Below are 22,308 nucleotides of genomic sequence, written 5' to 3'. Positions count from 1 at the left end.
ACTCAACAGTCTCCCTCATCATCTCTAGAGAGGAATGAGGCTATCAAATCCATCTCATGTTTCTTTATTTTTTGAAGACGCCACAGTGATTTCCTCAAGAGAAAAACTAAGGTCAACACCTTGCTAATCATCATTGCCATTAATGGCTTTTAGCGTCGCCGTCGACGATACAGCTCGCTAGAAAATCATTAGACCAGAGAAACGGGATTAAAACCCATCAATCAATCTCTCTCTAATTGAAATCACCAATGAGAGATAACAAATAAAAAGGGTGAATCGAGTCTTACCTACTCTCACTGCTGAACATACGGGATTTGTCGGAGACCCATGCAGAGACCCACACAAATGTCGGAGAGTAACGCAACCATTAGAAGACGCCTCCCCATAGGGTTCACGGTGTCGAGCAGAGTGGGTGCTAAAGGATTGATTTCGTTCTCGCTAGTCTACCCCCACCTCTTTTTCTCACCAAATACTCCAGTGAGAGCTCTGAAGGATGCCATAGCCTTTTGGCTGCAGCCTCCTCGTCTCTGACTTCCTCTTGGTCATGGCACTCTTTCACACCTCTCTCTCTCTCTCTCTTACTCCCTCTCTCCTTCTCTCTTAACGCCTAAGGACATATATTCCCTTCATTCCATCTAAGGATTTTCTCCTTATAATCTTATGATGCGGGTGAGGCAACAAGAGCAGATACAGGTCCCTCCCTCACGCTTTGTCGCTTAACAGGGGACCAGATGCTTAATTTTCACATATAGGCATAAATAGTCCCTGATGTTTGGTCACCTTACATGCTTAACCCTTCACCTTAAATTCCATTCAAACTAAGATCCATAATTTACACAAACAGCCCTCCTCTTTGAGAATCTTTTGCAAAACAAATCCAAAAATTACCCTTTAGCCCCTGAATAATCCAAATTATAACATTTGGCTTCCAAAATCAACATCTCACTGAATATTATGGATTTTAGGGATACTATTCTTTCTTAAATTTTTTATCTATTCATCTACTTAGTAAACAAGGTGTTACAAATGAATTCATCTAATTGTAAGGTACGTTGCGTAAATAGTATAATCCTTTAAGTATTAACACTATTAAAATGTGACAACGTATTACGACTATTTTGCTAATAAAAATAGTTTTTAGTAAAACAACAAAGTTTTGTAGTTTGTTTAACACACCAAAATTTAGTTTAAGAGTTTTGTAACACAAAATATATTGTCTTGGTGTGACCCTAGCATGTCATGATTTTTACAAGAATATTTATAGGAATCTTGAAATTTATTATATTCCATTATTTGTGTAAAAATAAAGGCGAAAATTTCAAATAACCAAAAGTTAACCATTTTTTAGTGTAACCCATATTTTTACCATTTTAAATGAACAAACATAACTACAAAACTTTTTAGCACAAAAATGTTATTACTATATATTTTATGATTTTGAACATGTATAAGGACCTTTTTAGTGGTGACTTGTTTCATCTTTAACACATAACCATGATATATGAACTTTCCAAGAGATAGATTTACCCTAGCCTCACGAGGCTTGTATATCTCGAGTTGTGTAGTATTAGCAATGGAATATTTAACATTTCAAACACAAGTAGTTACATAAACACACAAGAGCATGCAAACATCCAAAGATTTAAACAAAACTTGACTTGTATTCCCCCCCCCCCCCCCCCCCAAAGGATGAAAAACATGAAAATAGTGGGGGTATGAAGCTCACCTTGGGATTTTCAAGATTAGAAGAAGAAGAAGAAGAAGAAGAAGAAGAAGAAGAAGAAGAAGAAGAAGAAGAAGAAGAAGAAGAAGAAGAAGAAGAAGAAGAAGAAGAAGAAGAAGAAGAAGAAGAAGAAGAAAAAGAAGAAGAAAAAGAATAAGAAGAAGAAAAAGGAATTCCGAGCCTATCTTGTGTTCTTGGTGAGATTCACGAAATGGTGGTGTTCTAGGGGTCATATACACGAAAATGAGAGTGTAAGTGGAATGATCTTGGCGTAAACATGGAACAAAACACTTTGAGTTTAACATAGAACTTACCGAGAAGCCTAGAATCCGATTTTTGTAGTTACGAACTTGAGATTTTTGAGAGAAAAATTGAGAGTGTTCTTAAGACTTATGTGGCATCCCCAAATTCACGGCCAGAAAAGACCGATTTTGTTTATACTTTATTTCAAAATCAGAGTAACCTTTTAATAAAAGAGTTGCGGAATTTGTCCCAAAACAATAATATGATAAAGATTTATCAAAAGCATTTCCTTAGAAATGTATTTCATTAAAAGACTCGGGATGTCATGTTCGATACAGTACATAAGTATAAACAATACAATATAAGCCTTACTACATTATTTCATATCTACAGGCCTATATTCGTAATCCCTCATCTCAACACATCACAACCATGCTCGAGCGCTACTACCTGTAATACATAAAACTGAGTGGGTCAGGCTTGGGAGCGTGGTGAGCACATAGGGTTTTCAACCCACAATAAATAGTTTATTAATTTCATCAACCAACAATAACCCAATTACCCGTTCCCGTTATCCTCACATTACGTCCCTAAACACCTATCATAAGGGACCTATCCTAAGGATCATCATCGGGATGGACACTACTGCTAAGGGGGTTCCTTAGCAATAAATGTCCTAAAGGCAACCATGTGGGGGATGGAGTACACCGGTGAGCACATCGTTCACAAACACCTACAGGTTGCGAGCCTGCCAGCGTTCCACTGGACTGTCTAGAAGAGTCTGTGGTTGTCATCTATACTCCGCTAGATGAATGGATCAACAACAACAACATCGAGGCCTCTCATCATTTTATCACACATCGTCTTATTACATCTACCCATGTTTTACCCCAACATTATTGTAGATATAAAATACATATATAGTTTAAATCATTTAAAACTTGTATAAAAACATTCATCCAGCATAGATAGCAAGTATACAGATAATATGCACACATATCACATAATATATAAAATACTTCATATCTATGTGTAAGATGAAAGTAACTATGCACTCACCTTAGTAGCGGGAGTAGATAGAATCTAAAAACGGTCAACGGCTCGTGATCGTCGGGCTTGGGACGCGGAACGGCTTCAGAAAACGAGAGAGAGAGAAGGAAGATTTGGTGTAGGAAGTGAATGAGGTCGAACTTGTTATTTATAGGCTGATTTTGGCCCATTCACATCGTGAGAATTCATTGCTCATGTCGTGAGCCATGGATGAATCACCTCGTAGCTTCGACATCTGCGTTCTAGGCTTGAATAGTGTCTGTTTGACTCCTCACATCGTGAGAATTCATTACTCACGTCGTGAGCTTTTGAGTTATCGTTCCCGTAGACTTATAGCTTCGAAATGTGGCATTTTTGACTCCTCACGTCGTGAGAAAAGAGGCTCACGTCGTGAGTCCATTCAATTTAGGGTTTCTGACACGTGTCATGCTCTTAGACAGTTGTATCTTCGGAAGGTCATAACTTTTGCGTACGAACTCCGTTTTCGACGTTCTTTATATCCACGCGTAGGTGGAGATGTACTCTACAACTTTCATTTAGACTCCTAAGGATAAAAAGTAGTTTATCATAAACTAACTTTTTATGTTTCCCAGTGTCGTGCCGGTTTTGACGCGAAACTTCGACAGGTCATATCTTCTTCGTTATAACTCGGATTTCGGCGTTCTTTATATCTCCGGAATCCTTGTCCCGACCACTACAACTTTATTCATAGATATTGGACCTATCTATTATTTTATTTTTGACGCTTATTTTTATTCTTAACTTATTATATCTTATAATAAAATATAAGGCACATAAAATCACATAATATTCAAATAATTCCTATTTATTATTTCAAAGTAGGTTATAAGTGTTGACCCTAACTATTACACCATTAAATTAATGCTTAGCCTAGAAACACGGGCGTTACAACTTAGAGAGGAAAATTGTTTGAAGTGTGTTTGAGGGTGGGGTTTGCAGCCGAGAATAGAGAAGGAGGGGGTAATAAGGAGGTGGAACCCTTATTATCCACCCCTTTTCCTTTTCTTTTCTTTTTTTGTTCAAATCCATAACCGACCCAAGAGGGTCTTCGGCCTAAAGGGTGGCCCAAAGTAGTGGTGTTCGGTTTTTGACTTGGCCTAATAAGGGTTTTCGGCCCATTGATGCTTAATAAGAGGTTTTTGGTTCAAAGAGCTCAAAAATAGGAATTTTCGGCCCAACCAGGCCCATTAAAGGGGTTTTCGGCCCAAAATAAAGTCCAATAGAAGTTTTCGGCCCATTAAGGCCCAAAGAGAGGTTTTCGGCCCAATAAGACTAAGTGAAGAAGTTATCGGCCCAATAGGGCCTAATGAAGAAGTCTCGGTCCACTAAGGGTTTTGGGTCGAGGATCCTTGGGCTAAAGCCCAAAATTGATTGGACTTGGCTTATTGGATCGAGTTTTGGACTTGCAGGAGATTGTTTCAGATTGAATCAAAATGTATGAATGTAGGGACTTCAATAGCATTGCAATTTAAATTTCATTAAATGAAATGTTGCAAGGTTACATAGAGGAAGTTGTCTTGTACAAGGATCAACATCTTAACCCTAATTTGCTAGTTGTGACACGTGTTACTTCATTGGTTATCCTAAAGAATATTTTTGATACTTGTTTTACAATCCTACTAAGAACATGGTCTTTGTTACTTGTAGGGCGGTCTTTTGTCAGAGAGAACTGATATCACAAGAAACTAGTGGGATCTCAATCGATCTTGATGAGATTCAAGAGTCAACCAATGAAGAACCTAAAGTTGACACTAGACCCTAAAAAGAGGTTGATCAACATGTTGAGGAATCTAATGTACCTACACCTCCACCTACCAGATCTGATAGAGAGTTCCGTCAACCTGAGTTTTTTGGATTCTATATTACTCCAGATGATGACAACCTGTTAGGCGATAATGAGTCGTGTGGCTATCAAGAAGCCATGACGAGCCCAAAGGCTGCAAAATCGAAAAAGGCGATTGACAACGAGATTCAGTCCATGTATGATAACCAAGTATGCAACTTGGTTGAACCTACACTTGGTCTTAAAACCATTGGGTGTAGATAGGTCTTCAAGAGAAAGATTGGCATGGATGGGAACGTACAGACTTATAAAGCTCAACCGGTCGTGAAAGGTGTAACATCCGGATATCCAGGTATGGGAATTTGAGTATTTTATATTGGGGAATGAGGAGACTCGGCGAGTAGGATCGCGTTTTGGGGACCAGTTTAATGAAGGGACTCGACGAGTCGGGTATTTGGACTCGCCGAGTCGGCGCTGTCAAGGAAAACCCTAATTTTCCGGGTTTGGGACCTATTTAAAGGCCCTTATGGCCTTCAGTGGCGGCCACCTATACCTTTGAGAGACTCCTATCGAACCAGAGAGCTGAGAGAGTGAAGAAGAGCCATTTTGGAGCATTCTTGAGGTGGTTGTGCAATGGAGTAGTCATTTCCAGCAAAGGGAGGTCAAGGGGGTGTCGATTCAGAGCTTCTGAGCTTGCATCTTCACCATAGAGGTATCAAATCGTTCTCCCTTTTCTGTTTTGGGTAAGATTGGTGATTTTAGGGTTTTCTAGCTTCTTTTATGGCTTGAATTGTGGAGTATAGTGTCCCATTGAGTGTGAATCCATAGATTTGGACCCAAAGAGGTCCAGAGAGTCCCTTCCATCATGCTTTATGCATTCTATTTGGAGTTTTGAGCTAGGGTTGTTATGTAATGGAGGGTTTCACCCAAATGAGCTTGTAGAACCTTGCATGAGTGCCCAAGGTTCGACCTTTTTGTGGTTATTGGCTTTGAGGGAGTTAGATCTATGGTTTGGTGAAGCAGATCTGACCTCAGAAGGTCAGATGAGGGTTGTCATGGGAGCAACTCGCCGAGTCCATAGGCAGACTCGACGAGTCGAGTCGGGGTTGCCCCGTGTTTCGTTGCCGAGTAACTCGACGAGTGGAGAGGGAACTCGTCGTGTCTAAGAGATTTAAAAAGGATTTAGAGAACCCGCATGGACTCGCCAAGTCACTCTTGTGTACTCGTCGAGTCTGGTCAGTGTTGACCATTGACTTGAGTTGTCTTATGTTGACTTTGGGAGTTTTGATCAACAGAGGTAATAGAGGTCAGGGAGGGGTAAAATGGTCTTTTACCCATTACCTTACTAGAGAGGGAAAGAGTAATCGCCGGTTAATTAGAGTTGGGACTTCGAGTATTAATTAGAGATATTTGCCTTATGTGTTAGGCGGTGGCGAGTCCGAGGTTCGCATGTGCAGATAATTGCTTTCTGATTGCCGGGTGAGTCTTCTCACTATACTTTACCTTGAGTAGGTAACCAGAGTTATGTGACAGAGTATTTGTATGTTGTGTACGTTATGTGTTGTACTTCATTATTTCTATGTGATTTATGTTGTGCATGTTTACAGAGTTAGAACCGGAAGGTTCCCAGAGTTAGAACCGGAAGGTTCACAGAGTAGGGTCCACGGACCCACAGAGTTATAGCCTCGAGTGGCTAATATGTGTTATGTGTGGTATATTGGGAAACTCACTAAGCTTCGTGCTTACAGTGTTTTGTGTTATGTGTTTCAGGTTTCTCTCATGATCACGGGACGGCACCGGCTCGATTGTACACACCAGAGAAAGAGTCATGTTTTGAGGATCCTGGTTTATTATGCAAGTGAAAATGGAGTTATGTTTTGTAATTCGATTATGAATGAGATTTTAAGCAAAGTGTTTTTAAGAATTAAACGATTATTTTTAAACGAAAAATTGTTTTGAAATTTTCAGTGTTACAAGTTGGTATCAGAGCCTTGGTTTGAGGGATTCGGATGCGCCTTCGGGTAAATCTGGACTCAAATTGAGGAAGTAAGAAAAGTTTTCAAAGAAATAATTTTCTAAAGCGAATAAGAGTTCAAAGAGAAAGCGAGAAAGAGCAGTGTGTACAATCAGCCAGAGCCCGAACGGTGATTTCCTAAAATACCCTTACTTTTGTGTTATGAGATATTTATGATGCACTTTATGAGATATTATTGCATGCTATAGACAGGCTAGGTATTCCCTATCTTAGGACTAGAGTGGCCTGATTTGTGATGCCTTAGCCTAGGAATTGTTGTTATATGCGATGTGCTTTTGAGTATGTGATGAGTGAGAATATTTAGTTGGAATCCTTTAGGGGATTTGAGTAGAGGAGTAATCTAGGGGAGACACCTAGATAAGTACCGTGGTACTTAGTGAAAGAATAGTTAGAACCCGTGAGGGGAAGAGTTGCAGAGTTCGGTGGTACTTTCAAGGATGAGCAGAGCAAGCGGAGTTATCACCCAGAGTGAGTCATATATATTCTTCGATTCTCGAATGCTGCTTGCTTCATGCTTTGTGGAACTCTCGATGATGGGAGTCAGGTACCAAGCGAATATGACGATATTCAGGAGGTAGATGGCTGGCATCATTAGGAGCTCTTCAGCAGCTGATGGCAGAGAAGTGTGGGAATCTAGGAAGAGCCTAGGGAGTAACCTTAGCCAGATGAGTGCGCTGGTAGAGTAGAGAATTTCACTGGGGAGCGAGCGTGCGACGGAATTGGTGAACGAGAAGGTCAAGCAACTACTTAGGAACTCCGGGATAGTCCGTGTGGAAAGTATGGATAGATGTGGCTGGTAGTATGGGCATATACTACTGAAAGCAAAGGACCCATAATTGATACAGGGAGTATTCTGTAGGTTCTAATGAGCGGATTGAGGAGTGATGTTATGGTTCGAGTACCATACATTGGAGCGGATTGAGGAGTGATGTTATGGTTCGAGTACCATACATCGGAGCGGATTAAGGAGTGATGTTATGGTTCGAGTACCATACATCAGAGCGGATCGAGGAGTGAAGTTATGGTTCGGGTACCATACACCGTAGCATATTGAGAAGAGATGTCATGGGATAAGTACCATGGTTCGTAGTGAATGATGCTTGTGGTTCTCCGGTTATCCGGTCACGATTGATGAGGTAGAGATTGGACGCTATGGGTTTTAGGCTGGTGGGCCATGATTGATTTCGAAGAGGCGTCCCTTGAGAGGGAGGTCGAGAGCCTTTCAGAGTATTTTGGTAAGGAGTCAGAGGGAGGGGAGAATTTCGGTCTGAGTTGAGCAATCAGTCGATAGAGGAGATGTCACCTTCTATGACCAGGGTGGTGCTATTTATGTTTGTGTGCGGAACATGAGAGGCATGATGTTTAAGTTTTGGGTTTGAGGGTAAACCCTGCATGTTGTCAATGATGATGATTTTTCATTAGAGTATCAGGTAGCATATGTGCCACGAGGCAGTGATTTTCCATGAGCAGATAGTCAGTTGGGACTGCGATAGTCGAGGACCACGTTACACCTATTTGAGTATAGTAGGGCGTATTGTAGAGGTATCAGTGGGGAGTCCAGTCGAGTTAATCAGTGCAGTGGTTTTTCTATCTATGTTGGGTATTGAATATGGGAGTGGGTCCCTGTTCTTGGGATGATCCATGTGTTGGAACGTCGGTTGATGAGTCGAGGAGGGGGAGTATGATGATTTCGTGGTCCAGTTTATGAGTCAGTGATGTTATTGGACAATTGAGTTGTTTGGTATTGGATTGGTACGAGACTTGGAACGACTAGAGGCAGTCGTGACGAGAAGTTCTTGAGGATTCATCTGAGGTTTAGAGTTATGAGATCGATTGATTTCCTTAAAGAGGATTATCGGGGGTTGCGTAGCACTTTCCAGGTTCAGGTGCGTTATTGCTGGTGAAAATAGTTTGTGAGGTTGTTGATGTGTCAGATAGTGATGGTTCGAACCCTAAGTGGGGGAGAACCGGGTGGTTTATTGAGAGAACCATAGATTTGTGCAAGAGCGGTTAGGGGTTGGATACAAAAACCTGCGGCTTGAATTCATGAAATCAGGGTCATTGGTGATCAAGGAAAGGTGCAGGGAGAGATAATGCATGTGGTATATGTCTGAGAGAAGGATGGGTGTCTCCACGGCGGGTGGTCAATGGTCAGGAATCTGGTAGTGGTCAGAGTCGTTTCAAGTGGAAGACTCGTAATGATGGTATGGGCAGTTGAGAACTTCTGGGTTGAATTATGGGTAGAAGATTGTCGAGTAGCCAACTCTCGGGCTGGGATGTGTATTCTTGCTTGGATTTTGAGCAGTAGTGGAAAGGGTTTCGGAGGATCATCAGTGTGTTCTGAAGAGTTAGCGCCTCCCTTGTATTCCAATTGAGTGTTTGGATGCACTGAAGTTGCGCATTGAGTGAAATAGGAAATTATTATGGGATTCAGAGGAAATGTATTGTTGTATGTGTGTATGGTGCTAGGAGTAAGGGAATCAGTGGTATAGGCAGGACATTGTGATGCTCTGTTAGGGTGTTCTGTGGTTTCCGCGTATAGCGTCCCGATTTCGGAGTTATTTAGAGTCTTGGGTTTAAGATGACTAGTGATGTATCATGTATCCACGGTTCCAGTGGGAGCCCTTCGTGTATTGTCATCAAGAGGGATTATTTAAGGAAGTGGATCCCCGCAGAGGTAGGTTCTGTGTTATGGCGGTTGCCGCCAGAGTCTGTAATGCATATCGGGGCAAGTGTATGTGTAACTATCTATGATAGCCTTCGGGCATGAGTTAGTGAACATAGTGTGGCGTTGTAATGAGAATGAGAGTATAGGGTGAAGCTACGGGGAGCCGTAGTATTCACCAGTCAGAGGGTGTTGTGATGCTACGGGGAGCCGTAGTACTCACAAGTCAGAGAGAGAGGGAGAGTCGTGATGCTACGGGGAGCCGTAGTATTCGCCAGTCAGAGGGTGTTGTGATGCTACGGGGAGCCGTAGTACTCACAAGTCAGAGGGAGGGAGTCGTGGTACTACGGGGAGCCGTAGTACTCACTAGTTAGTTGGCGTTGTGATACTACGGGGAGCCGTAGTACTCACTAGTCAGAGGTTGTCGTAATGTTGCGGGAAGCCATAGTACCCACTAGACGGAAAGAGAGTGTGATGATGGAGTGTTCTCCGATAAGTGCATGATGCAGAAGAGTTTTAGGCTTGAGTAGCCCTAGTGTTGAGTTTTTGGAGCCTAGTGGTTAAACCGGGGCGAGACTGGGGACTCCGTCTCTATCAGGGGGGTCAGCGAGGCGCGCGGGAGAATATGCGCAGCAGACGCCAGAGGTTAGAGCTGAGTCGATCTTCGATTGGATTGTTTTTTTTTTGAAGAAAAGGGAATTTCGTGACTTGCGTGTCACTGGGCCGTGATAGTGGTCACGGGGAGGAAGTTAGTGAGATATTTTGGATCATGTTATGTGTGACCTTTGGGGGTTCAGCTGTGGGGCCAAAAGCTGACCTGGTGTTCGGTGTCGAAGACGAATATGAGAAATGAGCTAGAGTTTACCATGGTGATGTCTGTTGACACTTCAGAGCGAGCGAACGATTCAGACGCTCGAGGATATGTTTCGGGCATGTGTATTAGATTTCGGGGGGAAATTGTGGCCGTATTTTCCCTTGGCAGAGTTTTCCTACAACAACAGCCATCATTAGTGCATCAGTATGCCACCCTTTGAGCTGTTGTAGGGAAAGGGGTATCGGACCCCATTTGCTAGGGAGAGGTAGAGCAACGTGTGATGGGAAGTACAGAGATCGTGCTTCAGACGTCAGAGCAGATACAGCAGGTCATGCAGAAGTTGTTGACCGCTCAAAGTCGCCAGAAGAGTTATGCGGACAGTCGCCGGTCCGAGCTTGAATTTTTTGTCGGTGATTTTGTACTCCTGAATGTCTCTCCTTGGAAAGGATTGATCCGATTCAGGAAGAGGGGCAAGTTGGGGCCCCGATATATCGGTCCTTTTCGGGTGATCGCGAGGGTAGGCAGGGTAGCCTACCGGTTGGAGCTACCTGTAGAGCTAGGTCAGATCCATGACACTTTCCATGTGTCGCAGTTGCGAAAGTGTATAGCTGAGGAGTCGGCAGTAGTGCCATTAGAGGATATTCAGGTGGATGTGGGCCTGAACTACGTTGAGAAGCCGGTGGCTATTCGGGATCGAAAGATCAAGGTTCTGAGGAACAAAGAGGTGCCTTTGGTGCAGGTCCAGTGGCAACACCGGAAGGGGTCAGAGCTTACTTGGGAGTCGGAGAGCGAGATGCGTGAGCAGCATCCGGAGTTGTTTCCAGAGTGAGACTTCGAGGTCGAAGTCTAATTCTAGTGGGGGAGAATTGTAACATCCGGATATCCAGGTATGGGAATTTGAGTATTTTATATTGGGGAATGAGGAGACTCGGCGAGTTGACGCCTCAACTCGTCGAGTAGGATCGCGTTTTGGGGACTAGTTTAATGAAGGGACTCGACGAGTCGGGTATTTGGACTCGCCGAGTCGGCGCTGTCAAGGAAAACCCTAATTGTCCGGGTTTGGGACCTATTTAAAGGCCCTTATGGCCTTCAGTGGCGGCCACCTATACCTTTGAGAGACTCCTATCGAACCAGAGAGCTGAGAGAGTGAAGAAGAGCCATTTTGGAGCATTCTTGAGGTGGTTGTGCAATGGAGTAGTCATTTCCAGCAAAGGGAGGTCAAGGGGGTGTCGATTCAGAGCTTCTGAGCTTGCATCTTCACCATAGAGGTATCAAATCGTTCTCCCTTTTCTGTTTTGGGTAAGATTGGTGATTTTAGGGTTTTCTAGCTTCTTTTATGGCTTGAATTGTGGAGTATAGTGTCCCATTGAGTGTGAATCCATAGATCTGGACCCAAAGAGGTCCAGAGAGTCCCTTCCATCATGCTTTATGCATTCTATTTGGAGTTTTGAGCTAGGGTTGTTATGTAATGGAGGGTTTCACCCAAATGAGCTTGTAGAACCTTGCATGAGTGCCCAAGGTTTGACCTTATCGTGGTTATTGGCTTTGAGGGAGTTAGATCTATGGTTTGGTGAAGCAGATCTGACCTCAGAAGGTCAGATGAGGGTTGTCATGGGAGCAACTCGCCGAGTCCATAGGCAGACTCGACGAGTCGAGTCGGGGTTGCCCCGCGTTTCGTTGCCAAGTAACTCGACGAGTGGAGAGGGAACTCGTCGTGTCTAAGAGGTTTAAAAAGGATTTAGAGAACCCGCATGGACTCGCCGAGTCACTCTTGTGTACTCGCCGAGTCTAGTCAGTGTTGACCAGTGACTTGAGTTGTCTTATGTTGACTTTGGGAGTTTTGGTTAACAGAGGTAATAGAGGTGAGGGAGGGGTAAAATGGTCTTTTACCCATTACCTTACTAGAGAGTGAAAGAGTAATCGCCGGTTAATTAGAGTTGGGACTTCGAGTATTAATTAGAGATATTTGCCTTATGTGTTAGGCGGTGGCGAGTCCGAGGTTCGCATGTGCAGATAATTGCTTTCTGATTGCCAGGTGAGTCTTCTCACTATACTTTACCTTGAGTAGGTAACCAGAGTTATGTGACAGAGTATTTGTATGTTGTGTATGTTATGTGTTGTACTGCATTATTTCTATGTGATTTATGATGTGCATGTTTACAGAGTTAGAACCGGAAGGTTCCCAGAGTTAGAATCGGAAGGTTCACAGAGTAGGGTCCACGGACCCACAGAGTTATAGCCTCAAGTGGCTAATATGTGTTATGTGTGGTATATTGGAAAACTCACTAAGCTTCGTGCTTACAGTGTTTTGTGTTATGTGTTTCAGGTTTCTCTCAGGATCACGGGACGGCACCGGCTCGATTGTACACACCAGAGAAAGAGTCATGTTTTGAGGATCCTGGTTTATTATGCAAGTGAAAATGGAGTTATGTTTTGTAATTCGATTATGAATGAGATTTTAAGCAAAGTGTTTTTAAGAATTAAACGATTATTTTTAAAAGAAAAATTGTTTTGAAATTTTCGGTGTTACAAAAGGTTATACTCAGACTCAATGAATTGATTATGAGGAAACCTTCTCACCAGTAGCTATGATTAAGTCTATTAGTATACTACTTGTCATGGTTGCATTTCATGACTATGAAATATGGAAAATGGATGTAAAAATTGCTTTCCTTAACAGGAAACTGACTGAAGATGTTTACATGGCTCGGCCAAAAGGTTTTGTACAGTCCAAGTTTCCTAATATGGTATATAAGCTTAAGAAGTCCATTTATGAACTTAAACAAGCTCCTCGCAGGTGGAACATCTGTTTTGATGAGAAGATCAAGGAGTTTGGTTTCTCACGAAATGAAGATGAACATTGTATGTATGTTAGATCTAGTGGGAGGGTAGTTGTGTTTCTTGTATGTCGATGACATTCTACTTATAGGAAACGACATACATACACTTAATAGTGTAAAAGCATGGCTTGGGAAAAGTTTCGCTATATAGGACTTGGGAGAAGTTGCCTATATACTTGTTACCAAGATCTATAGGGATAGATCTAGAAGTCTAATAGAAGTTTGCCAAAACACATACTTAGATAAAATCTTGAAGAAATTCAAGATGGAAGAATCTAAGAAGGGATTTCTACCTATGCAACGTGGAACAATTTTAAGTAAAGACGAATGTCCTAGTACTAGTAAAGAACTGTAGTCAAGAACATTCTGAAGTATCTTAGGAGGACTAACTATATGCTCTTGGTTTATGGTGGTAAATATGAGTTAAGCGTCAAAGGGTATATGGATGCAAGTTTCTAAACTGACCGATATAATTCAAGATCTCAGTCTGGTTTTGTGTTCACATTGAGTGCAGGAACAATGACTTAGAGAAGTTTTGAGCAAGAGAGAATTATTTATTCAACTACAGAGTCAGAGTACATTGCAGCAAATGAAGCAGCTAAAGAAGCAATGTGGCTCAAGAAGTTCATCAACGGTTTAGGTGTTGTTCCAAGCACAACTGGACCGGTTGAGATCTTCTATGATAATTAGGGTGAAATTTCCTTAACTAAATAACCTTAAGATCACAAGCGTACAAGGCATATTAAGAGAAATTTTCATCTTATAAGGAAGCTAGTTGAAGATGGAGACATTATTGTGAGTCAGGTTCCATCTGAAGACAATCCAGTTGATCCACTCACCAAACCATTGTCACAAATTAAGCATGATTCTCATACTAGGTTTAATGGCATTAGATTTGCTAGTGAATTGGTTTGATAACACAATTTTTAGTTTGATATTTGTTTTGGGGCTTCTTTTGGATATTGTGATTTGGTAATTATTATTAATTAGTTACTATGATTATTCATATTATATGTGTTCCTATTTTTTTGCATGTTTAGAATCCCTTCCAAAATAATTTATTATTCGAACATTCAACAATCAATCTCACTCTTGGAAGATGGTAGTGAATTAAGATTGTCATAGCATTGGTAGATTGTTAATAGGGATGAACATAGCAAAGTCGTGCCACCAGACTAATGAATACTTGAAAATGGAGATTTTAAGTATTGGAATAACAACGCTTAAAGATTACTGCATGGATCATGCCATGAGTAAATTAAGACAACTAATTTTCATATTTTTCAAATGGAGATGTATGGGGTTTTATTCTACAATCTATTATATCTTGGTTTTTCTCCAACGTTGTTGTAACTAACAACCAACATGTAATTTTGTCTTCTATTAATCATAAGAACTCCACTAAATAGTGTTCTTTTTTATATATTGTGATATATTCTGATGCAACATAAATTTTTTTATATTATAAAGTTATTTTTTATATTTAATTTTATATAAATAATTGTTTGTTCTAAAAGATTATTTTAATGTTATATGGTTTCTACTAAAATATAATTACAAATGATAATAAATAATTATATATAAAGAACAATAATAATATGCATGATAAACTTTTGTTTTGGTTCACATTTAAAATTAGAATTTATCAAAAATAAAAAAATAACTTATCAACGTTTGGCCATTTTAAAACTTCATAAACCAATTCAATTTTTTTTTTCAAACAAACATATTGCTACCACTTAAACTTATTAGTATTTAATAAGTAAAAAGCAACATAGCTAATATATGTACTAAATAAACAATCCCAAACACCCACTTATTTATTTTTATCCATCCATTTTATGACCCACCAACTAATTTACCAAAAACTAAATCGACTAATAGTTTTAGCATGAAAGATGGAGAAGGCCTTCACAAGTTCACATCTTTTCTACAAACGAACAAATCAAGGCCAAATCCTCACACAATCTTGCTTTGCCTCTTTGGATGGGACAATTAAAATAAATGTACCATTTATCACCAATACACACCAATAAAATTTTCATTCGTTATAATTTGTGTTATCCCATTTTTCGTCCTATTGACATCGGTTTCATTCAGTCTCAGATAAATTGCAGTTTTTTATGTCTGTCGTATTGACATGAGTATTGATCTTGATTCAATACACACCAAACACAGTACAACTATTATGTGATGTCATGCTAATCTGTATACAATACCTTTTTGCTTGAGGCCTATATACGTAGAGTTGAAGAAACTAAAACAATTTCCTTTTTAATAAAAAGAAAAACTAGGGACTTACAACATGTAATATACAATCCCCATTTTTGCCTAAACTTATTTGGACACATCCATCTCATCTTGCAAAAGGATTTCATATACATCCGTCCTCACATTCATCTCTTTGTCACGCATTACTTCCAACAAATCCGATAACTCTTTTGCACTTAACACAGAGCTTAATTTCACAAATCCATCAAGCCATAGCCTTTTTGACCTAGAATACACAATTTCACCAAATTTAGGGTTAGCAAACCAGAATTTTTTGAAATTTGAAATTGTAAAAGATGAAGATGTTATATTACCATGGACACGAGTGAATGGCACGAAAGTAAATTCTTCTAGCTGCTGACATGTCACGTGTGACATGGATTTCATACGACAAATATAAACGCCATAAAAGTACACAACTTTTCAACATGTTGTCACTCAATGCCCTTTCAAAGATTCTATGTACTCTATGATGAGAACTTCCTTTTCTAATCTCATACGATAATGCAAACAGGCAAACACTCACTGATGGTTTCCTGTAAATACCACAACAACATGATTGAGTTTCAAAGATTCATACTAATGACACAATTACCCCTATGAGGACAGATTAAAATTTTGATCTTACTTGTGTAAGTAATCATCAATGATCCGTCGAAGCTTACTAGGGGAAGTATGAAGATGTCCAATTTGAATAAGTGTATTATAGAGTTTAGGACTGAAGGGGTATATCTGTAATTCTTGCACCAAAATTTTCCAAATATTTGCGAGTTCTGCTTCAGAATGATGCTTCCATAGCATTTGTATATAAAAGTTGAATAGTAATTCAAGTTGATGACTTTGGCTTCTCCTTTCTGCATTTATAAAGATTATGTTATACACAATAACTAAACAGATTCCACAATCTAACAAAATTAAATATGAAAAAGTTAACTGATTTAAAATGATCATGAAATCACCTGGAAGCACCATGGAAAGAGATTGATTTAAAATTTCTATTCCAGATTCCCATCCAGAAGTCAACTCTTCAAATAAAGAAGCACAACAAATAGAAGCAACAGAATTTTCATCAATACTCCCATGAATCCAAATTCCCTGAATTACCCTTATTTGTTCTTTAAATCCCTGACGTGCCCTTAACAGTTGTAAACTTGATGGTTGACTTTTGAATTGACTATATTTTACCCCACATCCCAAGCAACAAAGAATGTGTAATGTTCGTGATAATGACTCTGAGCTTCTAGAAGAATTGTTGTTGGAAATTTCAAGTTCAAGTTCAGCATACCAAAGGAATAAAAGTGAGGCGTTTGATTTGGGATCCTGTTTTATAAAAAAAAAAAAAAAAAAAAAAGTTGTATAAAATAAAATTAAATGATATTTAATTATTTATCATTTTATATCAAGTGTTGTAAAGTGAAGATAATCTTGATTCTTATTTCTTACACATGGAAGCCCTTCAATGGATAATAATGCCATGTCAAATACTTTTCTTGCATATTCTATATTCCCAAATGCAGCTTCTCTTCTTGCATAAACACCACATAAATGTACATCCTGTATGTATTTACTATTCAATTATATAAAACATATTTTATATTGAATAAATAATTAAATATAAAGTTATAAACAAAATAAACATACCTGACGATTGCTTTTCAAGAGGCTTTTTGCCAATGTCCTACATGGAGTAATAGCAACACTAGAGGAATTCATTCTTGTGTTTGAAAGCTCTTCAGCAACAAGTGCAGCTTCTTTTAAAATATGGTCATGTGGAAATACATTCAAACATTGTAAACTAACATTTCTAACAAATTTCATCATTTCACTTCTCATGTTTATGTTATCAGAGCTGTTTAAAACATGTTCTAAACTGTAATTCTCATCTGTTTTTGTTAATATCTCCTCAACTTTTCTCAAGTCATTTAACATAGAATCTGGTAATGAGTCCACAACTAGGGTTTTTTCAGCCCAACTTGAACTATTAGTTGAACACCTACACAAAATGAAAAAAAAAAAAAATACAACTTTTTTAAATCTGATTGGAGTAAGTGTGATCAAATTATATAGAGATAAAGGAGAGTGAAGTAAAACTGTAAAAGTTAAGAAGCTAACCACTGAGGAATTCTTCCACCAAAGAAATCAATAAAATGGTATAACAATGATAAACGGGCTTCATCTGTAGTTATTGAGAACAAATACTCACTTACATCCTCAAATAATACTGTTCTTAAAAGTTGTTCTTCATCACCTTCTTTATCTGTGACCCCATTCTCAAGTGAATTTCCTGCTTTTAAAAGTGAAACTTCATTCATTATCATAAGGTGATGTCTGGAATAAATAATTGTAAAAAAGTATTTGAGAAAATGATAGCATATGTGAGAAAATAAATGAGGAAAATTTTGTGAAGAAAAGTTACAACTTAATACAGAAAGTGGTTTCTTTTTGACTTAATTTTTTCTTGATCCATAAAGAAGGGATTTATGGGTTAAGCCAAGATATGTGGCTTTCTACAAACAGACACATATATTTACTTATTTGCCCTTCTACCCGAACCACATTCCTTATGGATGCAGACACAAAGAAAAGCCTCCAATCTTCCCCACCACCCATCTAAGAGAATTATGTAAGAAAATGATGCTTGCATTTGTCAATTGTTAAGAATGATGAAGATAGTGTTGTATGATTGTTTAAGTGTTAAAAGGGCAAAATGGTCATTTACTCATATTCAGAAAGTTTTCTCGGTCAAAAAATGCTCTTTGTGTATGTTCAATTGTTAAAAATGATGAAGTTTGGTGATGTATGTTTGTTGAAATGTTACAGGGGCAAAATGGTCATTCACTCACATTCAAACATTTTTCTCAGTCAAAAAATGCTCTTTGTGTATATGTTCAATTGTTAAAAATGATGAAGATGGTGATGTATGTTTGTTGAAATGTTACAGGGGCAAAATGGTCATTCACTCACATTCAAACAGTTTTCTCAGTCAAAAAATGCTCTTTGTGTATATGTTCAATTGTCAAAAATGATGAAGATATTGATGTATATTTGTTGAAATGTTACAAGGGCAAAATGGTCATTCGCTCACATTCAAACAGTTTTTTCAGTCAAAAAATGCTCTTTGTGTATAAGGAACTGACTTCATACAGAGAAGTAGCCCAAACGATGAATGGGAAAAAGAAAAAAAGAAGAAACATGCCCTTAATTTGTGTCCTCATTAAGTCAAAAAGAAAAAAGAAAACTGTAATTGAAAAGTGAAGTAGCCTAAAAAAAAAAACTTACCAGATTCTGTACGAATAGGCATCCATTGATCACAATCTCTTGACAACTCTTCTTCAGACCATTTAACCCAAGTTGAAACATCTTCCACTTCACCATTTCCTTCAATTTCACCATTAATACCAAGCAACTTCATCAAAGCCTCAGTATCATCTTTCTCTTTCTCTTTCTCTTCCACATCATCATCATCATTTCCCTCCATTCCCACATCATCAGCTCCCATATTTTCTTCATTTTCCCGATTTTCTTTTAATTCACTCCACCCTGTCCACCCCCCTTCATCAACAATATCAGAAGACTCCATCATTACCTTTTGCCTTTGTTCTTCCTCTTTTTCCACCCATGTTGACCACCCAAGAGCCCCATTTTCCCCAATTCTTGCACCACTGCTATTCCAGAAATACTCAAACAGTCTCTGTTTACCTTGTTCAGAAAGAAGTAAAGATGGACAGAATAAACTGTATTCTATTTCAGCTTGAAATAGAGCTGTAGCCAATTCTTGATAGCCTGATTGCCACTCAAAATGGCATAAACTCACAAATATGTTGACCAATCCAAGTTCTTGGTCAACCATATCATTCTGGTGAGCCTGCATCATGAGAATTAGAGAATCAAGAATTAGCAGCTTCCAAGAAAAAAGAACACCAAAATGCTCAAAGATGAAAGAGAATAGGAATTCAGAAAGTAAATTGAAGAAAACGATATATCATGAAGTTGAAAGAAAGTTCAGATTGCAGTATAGAAGATTTTCAACTAGGTATAAAAAGAGTCACTTTTATTCGTGAAGTGAGGCTTTCTTGAACTCAGTAGATCTGTTTCCAAATAACTACATCATTCTGAATTGTTAGGCTTCTATTTTGTCAAACCCTTCTCCTACACAACTGTAAGAACTAATTTTGCTTAGGGTTAAATGCAAAAATAGAAGGGTGCTTAGTATTTACCTTATTTGGTTTATTATAGCATTGTAATTGTATTTCTTCCTATAAACAATATTGTAATTTGAAAATTCTACCCAATTATAACAATGTCATCCAAATACAAAGCAATTTTCATTTTCGCTGCTGAAATTGGGTCAGTTTTTTCAAAGAAAAATGTCCTGATAAGAAAAAGATAGAAAACAAAATGCTATAATTCAGTTGAGTATTCAAAGCACAATGTTGTAATAGAAAGAAATGAAATTGGGATGCTATAATACACAAATAAATGAAAGTATGTTGCTATTTCTTGAATTTAGCCCACTTTTTTAAATTAATAAGAAGCTGAATGATTTGTCTGTTTCCTAGAACCAACGCATCATTAAAGAAAATCTTTTGTGTTTGAAGCTTTCATTAACAGGAACAAGCAAGGAACTTTTTAGTTTTTACTAGTTAAAACTGTTCGGATAAAGTGTTGTGTGAATAAATGATGTTTATAAATTATAACAAACTTTGGGGAATGGAAGGAAAAAATAAACAAGGGCAATTTTGTAAAAAGCAAAGACTTTACAAGGAAAGTTTCATTTCCTTAACTTTTTCTATTCACACATTCTTTATGCATTAACTCAAAAAGAAACACTCATATATAGCTTACCCAATTAAGTTTTGTCCCCATCAAGTCAAAAAAAACACACACACACACACACACACCATTTTGTATAGCATAAATATCTAAAAATGTGCACCTGCCTATGCTGCTTGCTGCATGCAGCTGACAAAGCCTGTATTGCATTGGCAAACATCTTTCTCACTTCAGAAACCTTAAATTTTGAAAAATCCCCTTGAACAATTCTCAAAAACTCCCTCCAAAGTTTATAGCTTCCAGAATGATGCATAAGTAGCTTCTCCCATCTACCAATCAACACATCATTATTATCCCTTCTTTGATACGCATTCATAAGTGCAAGAAGCAGTTCTTCATTATCAGGATTGACCTCAACTGCCCTTTCCAATATGCTAATCTTCTTCTCCAATGTTTGTAATCTAGCACCTCTTTGTGGTTGCCTGCTTTCAACCTTATCTTGAAAGTTAGCAAATTCTAACCAAAATTTCTCATTATATGGATGCTCCCTAGTCATTATATTGAACTCTTTAGTCTTTCGTAACACCTCATCTTCCCATGATTCTTCAACCAATGAGGAATCTTGACCATTGGAAGAAGTCAACTCATCTGAAAGTGGTACAAAATCTGTACCAAGTTCTGGGGTGGAGTCTTTAGGGGCAATGATTCTAAGGCGTTTAAAGTTCTTATGGTGCTCCAATGCAGCATACTTAGCAGACCAGTAACGACCTTCGGATCTAAGCTTAGTGTCTAATGAATTTACATCATTATCTCCATCAAACCCCCAACTCCTCGTGTTTGAAGAATGGAATACATTGGAGTTAAATCCAGAAGACTTGGTTCCATGGAAGAGTTTATATCGAGCAACATCCATTCTGCATTGTAGTAAAAACCATTTCAGAATCAGGATGTTGCAATATAAATCATACAAGCAATCCCATTCCAAAACAGTCAACAAGAAAAGGGAGGAATAGATTGCAATAAATAAGGTGTACTCATTTCGTCAAATTGAGAAACCATAATGTTGATTTTTTACAATATATCGATTCTAATTTCAAAAAGGGGGAAATGATGAGTTTGTTATTACAGGTGGTTGCCCCCATGTTAATTCAATTGCATATCACTGAAACTTTTCGAAAAATAATCAGTAGGTTTTACCTGTAAAGAGAGCCAAAAGCCAAATTATCACGATCACCGCGAGAATCGAAGTAATATTCTTTGTTTGCAGATGAAGTGGTAGCATTATTTGCCCACGATTGAATGTTTTGTTTCCTAGAAGAAGGTCCATATTCGTAACCACTGCTTGCCGCTCCCTTCTTTGTCTTTCTCCGTTTCCGTTTCTCCTTTTTATTGCTGCTGCGGTTATTCCCGTCGATGTCCTGATCCGATGCCGAAGAGTCCACCAATTCGTAACGAGACTGCGGCCGCCTTTCCTCTGTTTCTGTTGCTGTTTCTTCTTCTTCGTCGTCGTCGGGTTCGCTGTAGTGATGGTAGCGAGTGGATACGACGTCGTTGATGGTTGAGATGTCGGCGGTGAAGCTGGTGTTGCTGAGCCAGCCTGGAGCGTTGGAATTAGAGACTTGTAGAGGGTTTATTGGTTCGGAGGTTGTTGTGGGGTTTTGATTGAAAACCGGGAACAATGTTGCTGCTGGTTCTCCTGGTGGTGATTCATCCGCCATTGTTGAGGGTTTCTATTGTAATTCAAATCTGTTCATCCATCCTTGTAAAAGTTAGGGAAGACCTCTCTCGAATCAAATATGTTTATTTGATATTTATTTATTTATTTCTTTGATTTGAATTACACTATAATTCTTTTTTACGGTTTTATAAGTTTAAAAAACAATCATTTTTATTTGTTCACAAAAACAATATATATTTTTTTTAAATATATATTTATCTTCATAAAAACAATTATCACTTTTCCAAATTTTTATCTTAATATTTTTGTGGGGTATATAGTTCTCCGTTAGATTTTTGGATTGGTTTTCAACAAAACCGAATTATTATTTTAGATTTCGGATTGGTTTTGATTTATAAAATAAGAACCGAAT

The 22,308-nt window shown here is 38.7% G+C and overlaps 1 protein-coding gene across 2 annotated transcripts; it reads right to left on the bottom strand.

Moving 5' to 3' along the window:
- Nucleotides 1–15,199: 15,199 nt before the first annotated feature.
- Nucleotides 15,200–22,014, bottom strand: LOC111893790 (uncharacterized). Of its 2 annotated transcripts, none has more exons than XM_023889872.3 (10): nt 21,416–22,014; nt 20,382–21,132; nt 18,725–19,310; nt 17,558–17,732; nt 17,087–17,438; nt 16,889–16,999; nt 16,405–16,765; nt 16,074–16,299; nt 15,760–15,981; nt 15,200–15,671 (listed from the first exon to the last, which is right to left on the bottom strand). In XM_023889872.3, exons 1-10 carry the CDS (start codon nt 21,934–21,936, stop codon nt 15,512–15,514), a joined length of 3,465 nt encoding a protein of 1,154 aa, XP_023745640.1. In that variant the 5' UTR covers nt 21,937–22,014; the 3' UTR covers nt 15,200–15,511. The 2 variants fall into 2 exon arrangements, with proteins under 2 accessions (XP_023745640.1, XP_023745641.1); XM_023889873.3 differs by having other exon boundaries at nt 17,558–17,729; nt 21,416–22,013.
- Between the last annotated feature and the right edge of the window lie 294 nt (nt 22,015–22,308).

Source organism: Lactuca sativa, chromosome 2, assembly GCF_002870075.4.
Source record: "Lactuca sativa cultivar Salinas chromosome 2, Lsat_Salinas_v11, whole genome shotgun sequence".
Taxonomy (NCBI): Eukaryota; Viridiplantae; Streptophyta; class Magnoliopsida; order Asterales; family Asteraceae; genus Lactuca; species Lactuca sativa.
Note: the sequence above shows the minus strand (reverse complement) of the source record. Positions and strands in the feature narration are given on the sequence as shown.